This window comes from Ipomoea triloba, chromosome 14 (assembly GCF_003576645.1).
Source record: "Ipomoea triloba cultivar NCNSP0323 chromosome 14, ASM357664v1".
Lineage (NCBI taxonomy): Eukaryota > Viridiplantae > Streptophyta > Magnoliopsida > Solanales > Convolvulaceae > Ipomoea > Ipomoea triloba.
In genome coordinates, this window is record NC_044929.1 from 3,183,271 (window position 1) to 3,197,008 (window position 13,738).

General features: G+C 33.1%; 1 protein-coding gene and 1 non-coding gene across 2 annotated transcripts; one reads left to right on the forward strand and one right to left on the reverse strand.

The window, feature by feature from the left end:
- The first annotated feature begins 811 nt into the window (after window positions 1–811).
- On the forward strand, window positions 812–3,569 carry LOC116004958 (homeobox-leucine zipper protein ATHB-13-like). Its single transcript, XM_031245161.1, has 3 exons — window positions 812–1,184; window positions 1,656–2,041; window positions 2,954–3,569. The coding sequence occupies exons 1-3, from the start codon at window positions 1,055–1,057 to the stop codon at window positions 3,326–3,328; spliced, it is 891 nt and encodes a 296-aa protein (XP_031101021.1). The 5' UTR covers window positions 812–1,054; the 3' UTR covers window positions 3,329–3,569.
- A 9,769-nt stretch (window positions 3,570–13,338) lies between these two features.
- LOC116005392 lies at window positions 13,339–13,498 on the reverse strand. The gene has a single exon (XR_004094971.1). It is a non-coding gene; the product is annotated as a U1 spliceosomal RNA (small nuclear RNA).
- Window positions 13,499–13,738: the final 240 nt, after the last annotated feature.

The following is a 13,738-nucleotide window of genomic DNA, read 5'->3' on the forward strand; positions in this document are numbered from 1 at the left end:
TCAATCTTATCATGAGTGAATAAAATAAAATCATATGAAATGATTAAAAAAAAATTTAAGCATGTATGTTGGTAAAATACATGACTATGTTGAACATATAATATATAAAATATAAAAATGCAATTCAACTATCAATTTAGACTTTAATTTTAAGTGTGACGAAACACATTATTCAATTTCCTATCAAAGTCATACACCTACAAAATGTTAGAGACTAAAGTCTACATGTTGATTGGAGTCCATCAAAAAGTAATCCGTCCGCACACATGAGAAACTACATGTTAAACATATAATATATAAAACATGCCTTCCGGAACTTAGTGTAGTTGGTTCGTTGCCAACTTAATTAAAAGTCATGATTGGAGGCGATAGTGTGTTGGGAGAGGGCAGGATGCCAAAAAGTTTGGATTGAATCACTTGTATGCACACGAAGACTAGGATCTGATCAGCGGACACACATAGGCACACACACATGCACATATATATGTAACATAACTGTACAATTTAACTCTCATTATAACTTTTAATTGAAATGAAACACAACTCACTAATGTCAAAAGAAACAAATATTATAATATAATAATATTGCAATATTTTATGTCTTATACTATACCTACTCTATAACGTAACTTAATGTAAAATTACTTTTAGGCTGCATGGTAAAAGGGTAACAATTAAAATTAATATAAAAATCCTAAAATTCACTCACCTCTCTCTAGAAACAGATATAGAGACCCAAATATATATAGGTAAAGAAAAGGAAAAAAGGCTTTGTTGAAGCTGATAAGGTATATAAGCAAACCATCCACCACCCAAAACTTGAATCCATCCATCCATACTCTCTCCTCCGCTCCCAATCTAACACCATTATTTTTTTTTCCTTTTTATTTTTCTCTTTTCTTTTGTTTGATGTTAACTGAAAGAAATATTCTTGAAAACAACTTTTCTTCTCTATTTGCTTGCACAACTAAGAGATCAAAGTTGTTCCTGTATATAAGCCTAGCTTGGATTGTTTGATCACTCTTCCAAGCATGAATCAAAGCCAAAGATTATCATGAGTACTTGCATTGAAATGGCTTTCTTCCCCACCAATTTCATGCTCCAAACTCCCCATGAGGATGACCATCAACCCTCCACTTCTCTCAACCCCCTCCTCCCCTCTTGCACTCCTCAAGATTTCCATGGTTCTCTCTCCCTCCTCTCTCTCTCTATATATATATATATGTGTGTGCGGGCACCCACGAGCAAGAACCCCCGGGACATAGCTCAGTGGCAAAAGACTGGGTGTGACTGTGGTGACCAGCAAATGCCTGGGTCTGAATCTTGGGAAAAAGCAAGCACTCAGATCACTGTGTCGAGCGCCTTGGGGCATAGCTCAGTGGCAAAAGACTGGGTGTGGCTGTGGTGGCCAGCAAATGCCCTGGTCTGAATCTTGGGAAAAAAATAAGCACTCAGATCACTGTGTCGAGCACCCTAGAGCATAACACAGTGGCAAGTGGCTATGGTGACCAGCAAATGCTTGAGTCTAAATTATGGGAAAAAAGCAAGCACTCAGATCACTGTGTCACTGAGGCGCATCATAACCCACGATTTAATTTACATCTTTTTTTTTAAAGGCAAATTAAGTTTGTTGTGATCTTTCTTATGTGTTGCAGGAGTGGCATCATTTCTAGGGAAGAGATCTATGTCATTTTCCGGGGTGGAGACACCAAATTGTGAAGAAGCACATGGCGGAGAGGATGATCTGTCAGATGATGGGTCCCAGGCAGGGGAGAAGAAGAGGAGATTGAACATGGAGCAAGTGAAGACTCTTGAGAAGAACTTTGAGCTGGGAAACAAGCTTGAGCCTGAGAGGAAAATGCAGCTAGCCAGGGCCCTTGGGCTGCAGCCTAGGCAGATTGCCATTTGGTTTCAGAATAGGAGGGCAAGGTGGAAAACTAAGCAATTGGAGAAAGATTATGAAGTCCTTAAGAGACAGTTTGATGCCATCAAATCTGAAAATGATGCCCTCCAAGCCCAAAACCAGAAGCTTCATGCAGAGGTATATATATATATTCATCTTTTTTTTTTTTTTTTTACCCATTTTTGGATCTTGAAACCATCTTAATTGGGATCTATCTATGGATCAAACAAATTCAATTCTATAATATTTAATTGGCCTGGGTTGGTTAAAACATCAAGTCACATAATTTGTAGTATTGTTAGACCACACTGTTCATGATTGGTGATTTAGTGTCATCATATCAATAATCATAATATGATAATCATTGAGTTATGATAACATACATCTTTTAGTTGTTCAATACAAAGGAATGAATATATCCAATACTAGCTTAGTTAATTAGCTAGCTTGTGTTTAATTTAAAAGTAATTGATCATCAGAGGTAAGTATGAGGGGATAAAGTGATGGGCTATCTCTAGAGTTTTTTTTTTTTTTTTTTTTTTTTTCCTTTTTTTTTTTCGGGCATAGGTAAACCCTGAATTGTGACCCTAGTCGACAAAAGATTACAATGAAGTAAACCAGTCTAGATTATCCATAGCTGACCGGCTCAAACCAAGGGGACAAAGATAAGGATTCAAACTCGTGACCTTGATTTTGGTTGGGGTTACCTCTTGTAGAGTATTTATTGGGGCTAGGGGTGAGGTGGGTCAGCAACAATGCATCGTTTTGATCTACCGATACTAAATAAGAACAAGAATTTTTACAGAAAGTTTTTATTATTATTGATCAATCGCGTTTACAAATTACAAGATCAGGGAGATAGTCCTAGTTAGAGCAAGACTGGTAACTCTATGCAGAGATAGAGCGAGAATCCTAAAATCTATAAAATACAGAACCGTAACAAGATCAACTTGGGGTTTTGTTTTGTTTAATTTAATTAATCTTCACATGTATGTATGTATATATGTTTTTGAATTGAGAATAAATCAAAAGTGGTGGCCTGGCTCTCAGATAATGGCACTGAAGAACAGGGATCACCAACCCACAGAGTCCATAAACCTGAACAAAGAAACAGAAGGATCATGCAGCAACAGAAGTGAGAACAGCTCAGAGATCAAGCTGGACATCTCAAGACCCCCAGCCATTGATAGCCACCCCCCAATCACTCCCAATACCAGCAGATCTCTCTTCCCACCCAACACTCTCAGTAGGCCAGCTGGGATGGCCCACCTCTTCCATCACAACCCTTCATCCTCCTCAAGGCCCCCTTCATCATCAGATCTCCACCCTCAATCTGTCAAAGAAGAAACCCTATCCAGCATGTTCTGTGGCATTGATGACCAGTCAGGGTTTTGGCCATGGTTGGAGACACAACACTTCAATTAAGTCCCTATGGTGATCCATCCATCATTATTATTATTTTTACTTCTTTTATTTCTTGGGTTTGTTGAGTGCATTTTCATATAAGATTTGGGGCTTAATTAGTTTATGAGAGTTCTTTCTTTGTATGGTGTATAAATTAAAGTAGCAAACTTAAGAAGTATTACTTTTCATGAATCCTTTTTTTTTTTTTTTAATCAGATCTTTATGGGGAAATAATAATTGAAAAGATGTGTCTTTTGCATTACATTATGCCATGTTTCTTATCTACCAATCCAAGGCTGTGTGTTTATTAATGTCCAAACTATTTTCATTTGGTGCAATAATTATATGTAAGAGATTTGGCTTAGGTCAACTGGTATTACTTAAATTATATGATGGTAATAATTTATGGGCAAATCTTAGGACATCTTCAGAGGGAATAATAATTAAGAAAGATGTGTCTTTTTGCATTGATTGCCCATGTTTTCCACATCTAGGAAGGAAGAAAGGATTGGCCCACCAAAAATATTCCAAACTTTATTTATACTTCTTCATTCCAATTTTACGTGTCTGGTTCGAAATTTGACAAAATTTTATATTATTAAATTTAATATTAATATATAAAATCTATATATTTAGAAATTATAATAAAAATACTATTAAATATAAAAAATATTAATTTGACATATAAATAATAAACCTGACTGATAAATTGAAACACAAGTATATGCTAGTGATTGCTTAGCATGCATGATTCCTATCAATTAATATATGGAGTAATTTGTATTTTATTTTATTGTATTATTTATTTATTTTGTGTGGTTTCTTGCTTTGGGATCATGCCCTTGTCCTTCACTGCCCCAAAAGTAGTGTTGTCCTTTTTCTTTTGGTGCTAAATTTCATGGCTTGCTACGTAGCTCAATATCAATCTTACTTTTAATTGCAACTTGTACGTCACAGCATGGTGCGGTGGGAATTGTCCTTACATTTATTTTTGGAATAATTTTACTTATAATTCATGATTTTTGTGACACTCTCATATTTAGTATTTAATTTTTAATTTAACCATATTTATTCTTATGTTTTTATTAAACCACTAGATATTTTGATGAGTAGGCTCTAACTATAAGAGATACATTTAATCTCAACTCGTGATATATTTAGGCTAATTAATTTCCATTCGCACTGAATGGTCCAATTAAAGGGTCAAGTGCTGACCATATTAATTTTTCTATATGAGAGGGAGCTTTATCCTCTCGACACATTTTAAAGTATGAGAATGTACTGTTACTCACGCTAACCAAACTGGTAAAAAGGAAAAGAAACTTGAGATTTTAAGGGTAAGAACTAAGAAGTTTACTATTTACATTTTACCCCAACATGCAGAGGAAACATTAACAGCAGCCTTTGGTAAGAGTGCGTAGGCGTAGGGTGGGAGGGGAAGAGTATCAAACACACATTCCGAGGAGGGGAAGAGGACAAGCAGAGAGAAGAGTGGAAGAAAACAAAGAGAGTTGGAAATGGTCATTCTCGTGAAGGGGACGTTGGCAAACTTGTGCTGACAAGTGACAATGAGAGGGGAATTCAATCCACTATAAACAAATTTTAATATAATCAAGAAAAATATATATATGAAATAGATGATGTGAAATAGTAATTGTTGAAAAATTAGTTCAACATGATATTTTAAGTGGTTATTTTAAAATAAAGTTTTGAGTGAGGTATATATATGGTTTAGATCAAGTTAAAATGAATTCATGTTTGTTTTTAGAAATACTATGATTCTTTACAAGATAGTATCTGTTATATATTTTTTCAAACATTTTCAGTTCAAAGAATCTAAGCCCGCACAATCGGAGTTCGAACCTATAATCACTCATTTGAATTCATGATTTTTAGATGTGAGGTTTATTTTGATATATATTATACACCCAATTGATGCAATTAAGCCAATTAGTCTATAAACATGCATCAGGTAAAAAAACATGGCAAAAGTGACATGAAATTAATTTAAAAAAATAAAATAAAAAAAGAAAGACGAAACATAATTTTTTTATATTTAAAATTTTATTTTTTGAATAAAAATGTCACCTTCAGACATTTTTATTGGTTATCTTATGATAACATGATAACCAACACAATTGTATCAATTTAATAAGGTGTCTAATTAAACCTTTTTTAATAGTTCAAGAGTCTACTATATATTTTGTACTAAAAAAAAAGGGTCTACCATTTTGTTTAAGTTTGAGACTCTGAACATTTGTCATATGATTATTATAAATATTTAACCACTATGCGTCCTAGTTCTAGTCCACATTTACTTCGTTTTATTTAGAGTTAAAAGATGGGGAAAAAGAAAATCAATCCAGTCTACAAGTTCAAATTGAAAATGATGCGTTGCAAGTTGTCCAAGAACTTAGTGAGGATGAGGGTGTTTGTTCTTTTAACCTCTTAATTTTAGATATTAAAGATATGTGAGGTTCTTTGTCACACGTAACTATATCTCTCATGTTAAACGTACTATGGACATATTTGCCCATCTGTTAACTAGGGAAGCATGTTCTATGTCTGTACGTCAGAAGAGAAGATCGACCCTCTTTCTTTTATTGTCAACGATCTGTATCATGATTTGAGTTAATGAAAGTGCTACTTTTTCTTTTAAAAAAATAAATAAATAGACCGGACCGGAGAGACATAAATAGTTATCATTGTATATCATCCTATAATAAAATGAATTAGGGCTACATGTGGGGCAATTCTAGCCAAATTGATTGACTAATATCACAAGACAAAATTTATTCGATGTACACTCTCGAGTAATAATTGTAGGTTTCTCTCATCAAGGAGGAGTTGCGCTCCCAGGTTAAGAGTATGGTGTGACTTGAAATTTTTGTGCACATAATAAGACAGCAGACTGACCGAAAAGCTATTCGTGCCGATTCGCAATTTACCACCTTCAGAAATTCTAGAGAAGGGTTCTTGTTGGTTAAGATTAATTTGGCGTAAACTCAGAAATCTATAAACCAGGAAAAAAAAATAGGAGGGGATGCATGCTGTGGTGTACAGCATGTCACTTTCTTCTTTTTTTTTCTTTGCTTTAGTTGAGTTTACAGGACTTCACTGTACACTATACTCTTCTTTCTTTTGGAGTGTTCATGTGTGATAAACCAAGAAAGTGAGAGAATATATTGTGAGTAAGAAAAATGAACATGTGACCTACTGCCACCCACTGCCCATAATAGCATCCAATATTATAGCTACCATCTTACACTCCCCATCATGGGTGCCTTACAATTTGCAATTCTTGATAATTGAACCAATCTTCAAAAGTAATGGACATCTGAACTCATATTATTATTATATTAACAAAGTTTATTTTGCATATCAAATAGATTTTTTTTTTCAAAATTAACAAGGTTGAATTTATATTCAAATCCTCCATTTGAAAGAAGTTTTAGATTTGAGTCTCATCACTTTGTATATTACAAGGGTGAATATTCTTGTTGGGTTTTCTATCCCCCGAAAAGTTTATGGGCACTATTTATTGGCTTGAAGGGTGTTAAATTAAAGCAATGGTGTTGTTGTTGGACAAAAAAAGTAATAGTTTATGAAGCGCTTATCACTATGCTAAAAGTCATAGCGAGTAGTATTGAAGGCACAACTGCTGGACTCGACTCTCTGAGTTGTAGTCCAACAATCACTTTCGAACCCGCAACCCTGATTCTGTTACCAATTGTAGGATCAAACGCTTATCATTGTGTCAAAAGTTATAGCTAGCTAGTAGTGAATGCGCAATTTTATTTCTAACTTTATACTTGCGTAGCAATCAACGCAACAGTCTGATGACAGGATGCTAGACTTGTCTCTCAAATTCCCAGTTTCATGTCTTAAAATAAAAGTAACACTTAATATGTAGTGCTTACTCTATAAATTATACTATCAAAGGAAGCTTTAGATTTCAAATTATAAGTCAAAATTGAGTCAAATTAGCTATAAAAAGAGTAAATGACAAAAATTAATTGGGAGGAGAGATTAGAGTAAATTAAAAATGATGGATCTCAGCGTTGCATTATGTTTAATCCCCAGTCAAGCACGCTTAACTATAAAGTTCTTTTAACTATTTGGTTGTCATATCCTTACTTAAAATTAAACCAATTGGTGATAAGTAGGTGGACATTAACCATTTAACCATATTCCGGTAAGCGATAACGCCACGTCTCGAATTGAGCCAGAGCTGAACTCAGTCAATTTGGTCGATACAAAAAAAATGCAATTTAAAAGTAGTAGTGATTAAAAATCAAAGGAGTATTGGAAGAGAAGTCAGCATCTTTTTGGTGTTGATTGAGTGGCCTACTCTTTTCTCCCAATCTCCTTTTCAAACATTATAGTATCATTCTTCCTTTCAATGTCTCTTTCACATTGAAAAAAAGATGTTGACTCCACCTCTGATGGTCTGATTATACCATGTGTTTGGTGCCTTCACAGAAGGTATAGACCACTACCAATAATGCCCAAATTTCACACAACCTTTTCACACAATATATGCTAAGGATCTTGTGAGCGCATACCAGAGAAATAAGAACCAATTTTAGTTTTACATTTGTAAAAATATAACGGATCTGATCAGATTTAAAAAAAAATGTGATGACATTTTTGTAATTATCATCAATTTCACTATGCAAACTTGAACACTTAAATATGCAATTTTTAACAAAATTCCATCGCATTTTTTTAAAAAAATTTGATCTAATCCGTCCAATTTTTCTAGATGTAAGACTGAGATTAGTTCTTATTTCTCTCGTAATGACTTGTTCTAATTTGATCCAATATAGAGAGAGAGAGAGAGGAGTGTGCTTAAATGAGAACTGATATCAGTCATCAATAAAAGTTTATCAATAATTGAAGATTTTAATAGAAAAACACAAGTCAATTTTATAATTATTGAAACCTTTAAGATTGCAATATTAAAAAAATTAACCCCACCCTTGACCCCATTATTTTTTAGTAACCATTAACCATTCATTTTCTTCTTAGCGGGTTTATATAAATGAAAATTCTTACTTAACACGTCACAAAATAATTGTCTATAAAAAAGAATAAATTTCCTTATGGCCAATAGTTTATCATCATGCCAAGTACGATTTTAATTGCCAACAAGCCTGGTAAATTAAAACTATTCTATTGATAATTTTATTTGGCATCAACAATAGTTGTTTTTCTCGATTTAGTCCTACACGACTTTTTGTGCTTAATTAAATCTTTGACTTTCAATACCCGAATAACAAATTAAACAAATCTCTTGACTACCATGTATTCAATCATGAACTACTCCAAGTAATTTATCTAACCGTTCTGAAACTTGACTTACAATACATTATATTATTGATGTTTATTTACAGACAATTAAGTTAACCCTGCCCTGTAGTGATTAAACCTCTTAACCAAACCAAACACTATTATTAGTAATTAAATATAATTAATATAAGGTTGACAGATGGAGCGGCACGCAGATGCGGACAGCAAGAAATAGATTAGCTAAGGATTCCAAGAAAAAACAACCTCAGAAGTTTCCTGCGTGCATGCATGAAAATTAAAGTATGTCGAAAAGCAATTCAAGAATCACAAGCTAGACAGTGCACATACATATCAATTGGGCGGGATAAACTAAAGATAATTGAGTGGATTTAGCACCTGTCTTATCAGATAACAACTAGATTAATGACAACGACATAGTCAGCCTTCTAGATTAATCATTTTATTTAAGTTAATTTACTATTATTTTACAATATATACACAGCATATAAATATATAAAAATGTTAGTTATTTTGAAATTTCAAAAATATTTACAGAGTTTAACTCTAATATCAATAGAATATTGTTTTAGGTCTGTGTGACCTTTCTACTTTAAATCTATGTGCCATTTTTTCTAGTTTGCATGCTTGTGTGTCTCCTTACAACTTGATTGGCCTTTGGATTGCTTCTATCATTTCGACATATTCTGAAAGTTGTCAAATTTTTTACAAAATTGGGACGTTCTTGGTTACGGGCTATTTTGTGATTACAGTTTGGGCAAGACTCTTTTTCTTGTTTAGACTTGGTTTAGTATTTTTGTTGTTGTTATTGTTGTTATAATGTTGACATGTTGTGGTAGCTTTAGATTCTTTTAAAGTCAGGTGTATTAGATAAATTAAAGGATGGGAAGATCAAGCTAGTAATTTGCACCAACAATTTTATAATTCTTCTTTTAACAAATAATTTTTATGGGATCATGTGAAGTTGAGATAAAATAAGTGTGGATACTTTGGTTTTTCATTAAATTAGGTGCTTAAATTCCAAAATATTTTGTCTTGTTTTTAAAAAATAATTGTTAGTGAAAAAATTAAGAAAGACTCGGTAATGGTTAAGTAGAGTGGATTAAGTGGCCACGTGCAAGTACGATTTTAGAGCTCAAAGAATAATTAAATAAGCAATTATGGGACATTTTGTTGGCCATATTTTACTAATTAATCGTAGATTAGCAATATTGTGGACTTTATTTTATTTTATTTTATTTATTTATGATATAGTGTGTCATAAATATAATGTGGCATGTGGTTGGCATTAACTTGGAATTATTATTGGATTAGTTAATATCTGATTCTCTGATATGGCTGCTATGCACGTCTACTGCATGCAACGGCTATAACATTTATTTATTTATTTGTGATGGTTTTGTTAGAAGTGGATCCACCATAAATCGGATATAGAGATACATAACGGGGTAGGAAAATAGTAATATTATTAGCTCGGTCCTCTAGGTCCAAAAAATACGTACAAAGCTCGAGATACTAATCCAAAACAGTGACCCAAATAATACATAATACAAGCTATAATCGAAATAATGAGCTAAGATTAATAAATAATACAATATAGAGACATAGAAATAATAACGTTACCGCTAGGAATCGAATCCTAGCGTGTCAGCAGGAGAGAAGACTCAAATCAATGAACCAGAAGGAGTTTGGTGAGTTAATGGATGATTTTTAAAGGGAGGGAGGATGCATATTTAGATTGTTGAAGATGCCATAGATGCTTGACAAATGTACGACATCGAGTTGCCTTCAATATTGGCCACACACATGTCCCTCCCGTACTACTTTAATTTGCTTCCAGCGCACTCCCATGCATAAGTGGAGCTTCATTCCCCTTAATACACAAGATCTTAAGTGGTTTGGTGATTTAGAATTTGTGATTGTATGTTTGAGGTCGTGGGTTTGAATCTTGTTAGTTGCACTTTTTTTTTTTTTTAATATTTTGCTCCATGCTTCTATCTTTCCTTGAAATAAAAATGGACACTGTGCATAAGTTCAACACTTAAGGTGCATTAGTTTGACACTTAAGGTGCGTCAATTCGACTCTTAAGGTGAGTCAATTTGAAATTTAAGGTGCATAAGTTCAAACTTTAAGGTGCATCAATTTGACAATGCTGGGAAGAGATCATTCGCATCCAATTGCCATGAAGCGAGTTTTTTTTCCCTTTATTTTGAGTCGTTAATCTAGATTTGATGAACGGCTCAAATCTTACTCCATTTTTCACCTAAGAGTTCCTTCACATATGAAACATCCCTATCCCTATATGTATATAGATAGATATTTAACGATAATAAATGACAAATTATTCTGTGGATTCGGGTCCACCTTACAATATGGACCTGAGTCTAAAATAAACAATTTACATATTGTATGTTCACAATTCATATACTGAATGTTCACAATTTACATACTGAATTTTCACAATTTGTATTATGAACATTCAATATGTAATTTATGAACATTCAAAATATAAATTATGACGAGTCCACCTTGCAAGGTGAAACCTGGTACATGGTATAATTATTGGTGATAAATGCATAAGTTATATTTATTATTGGACTTTGGTCCAAGATGGATGGTAAAGTCCAAATTAATATGAGTTGGGCCCAATTGCACAATAATTGTGCCATCGAAATTTGTGGGGTATTTAATTTGTCACAAATCATTTCTTGGACTAGGTCCGCATTTTATGTCGGATCCTAATTTGAAATGACATCGTTTTATATTAATTTATTAACATTCATCCTTTACTAAGTTCATAATATTTGTTTTATATGTTCTTAAGTATAAACCTTAATATACATAAACACTAAACTATAGATTAACTTATATATTTCTATTTACTTTGTAGTATGTTCATAATTCTATTTCTATATGTTCATAAAAACAAAGTTTAATATACATATTATTACACTACATGTGCAGAATGTTTAATATGGAGTAACATTTATCATGTACTATGTTCATAATATTTGTTCTATATGGTCATAAATCTAATCCTTAATGTATATAAACACTAAATCTCATCATATATATTTCTATTAACTTTTGTAGTATGTTCATATAATATTCATTCCGTATTATTTTATCCATACATGTATGCTGTTGATTTGAAAACTAATCTCACTGTTCTTGGGCTTCAGAGGAACCAAAAAAGTTGAATTTACTTTAATGAATTATTTGCAGAAAGAAGTAAAACCTGCATAGTCGGCCCATAAAAAGGTAGTTTAATTTAGAAGGCCCAAAAACATTTTGAGAAGAACAAATATGTGGCATATGTCAAATGCTGTGTTCTTTCGCAACTAGAAAGAAAATCAATATATTCCAAGTGATAATGAGAGGTAATAAGGTGGGAGTTTGAATCTCACCTCAAATATTATTGGAGTTGCACTTCTTTATTTGGAGTTGTGCTCCCGAGTTTATGGAGTTGGACTCCCCAAATAGGAGTTGTGCTCCTTGTGTGCATAGTAAGACAGAGACTGACTGAAAGACTATTCATGTGCAGCTTAGATTTAGGGCTTCCAGTGACTCTTGAGGCAAGAAACTAGAGGTTAGGATTAATCTGGTGTAAATTAGAATATTTATGTATTAAAAATGGTAAATTCTCCTATAAGATCGTCTCAGTATCCTCATCCATTGAGATGAGTTTATTGTTTTTTAAATATTACATTTTTTTCACATATATATTACAATTTTCGTCAAAAAATACTTCTTCAACTCTTAATGTTACATTTTGAATTAAAACTATTATATTTTAATCAAAAGTATCTAATTTTTCGTCATAAGTATTACATTTTCTCTCATAAGTAAGAATTAAACAATTTATCCATGATTAGTATTACGGATTACATTTTTTCTAATAAGTAACTATTCAACCCTAAACATTATGGAGTATATTTTGATCTAAATGTAGTACATTTTCTCTCAAAAGTATTACACTTTTCCTTATAAGTAATAAAGAATTTATCATTGATTAGTATTATATTTTCTAGCATAAGTATTACATTTCCATTGTGACTTGGCCTGTTTAATTTGATAGATAAAACTTCCTAAAATTCTTGCATTTACCATTTTTTTTTTCAGGTTCCATCAAGTTGCTAGTCCATATTAAGCTGTCATGGAAATTTTTTTTTATTTAAAAATAAGGTTATTGACATGGAATTTACTAAGGCCCGCTATAAATTAAAACCAAGCAAACTCTATCAGTATGTTCGACTTCTTTCTTCAACTTTGTCTTCTCAAACCCATCTTCGAATTCTTTCTTCAGTTTCGTCTTCCCAAATCGTATCAGCTTCGCTCGTCTTTTTTGTTTGAAATGTCTTCATCTTCGCGCTGAACAACTCGGAGTATAAGCTTGCGATATAATGTATTGTCGTTGTGGATTGAAAGCCCCAATTTGCACAACTCGCGAATTCCTCTCGCGGTTATAATATAATTCCACCTTCCGGTGAATTGGAGCCACTGAAAAGTGAAAAATTCACTTTTCGGTGTATTGAAGTCATGTCAAGGAAAATACTATTTTGTTAGACACCATGTCAGAAAAAAAATTATTTTGCTAGTCACATCAGCTTAACCAGACCTAATATCATCAAAATATAATGAAACTAGTAAATGTAATAATTTTATAAAGTTTATGTATCAAATTAACTCTTATTTTAGACCAAGAAGTTATATTTAAAAGGAGAGGACCGCGCGAACGCTAGCCCCCACCGCCACAAATTATGACGTAGGCTCCGCTACTTGAGCAGACCTTAAACCGGTAACCTTTCAAAGTGCATGAAAGTTACCAATCTAGACCATGAGTCTTCGTGATCACCCATTGACCCCATCCAGGTAAGTATTATTTTAGACCAAGAAGTTAATCCAACACTTGTTAATTATAGATCAACCTATTTAACCTTTCTACCTATACTATAATATAGACCAAAAACTGCTCAATGTTTTAAATTTGTTTGCCAAACGGTAGAGTCATAGAAGCCCACTGGGTGCTTCACGACATTCACCTTACAGACAAAACCTAGTTAATATATTCATTCGTCTTTTGTTTGACCGACAAACCCCCCACCGCCCCCGCCCCCCCC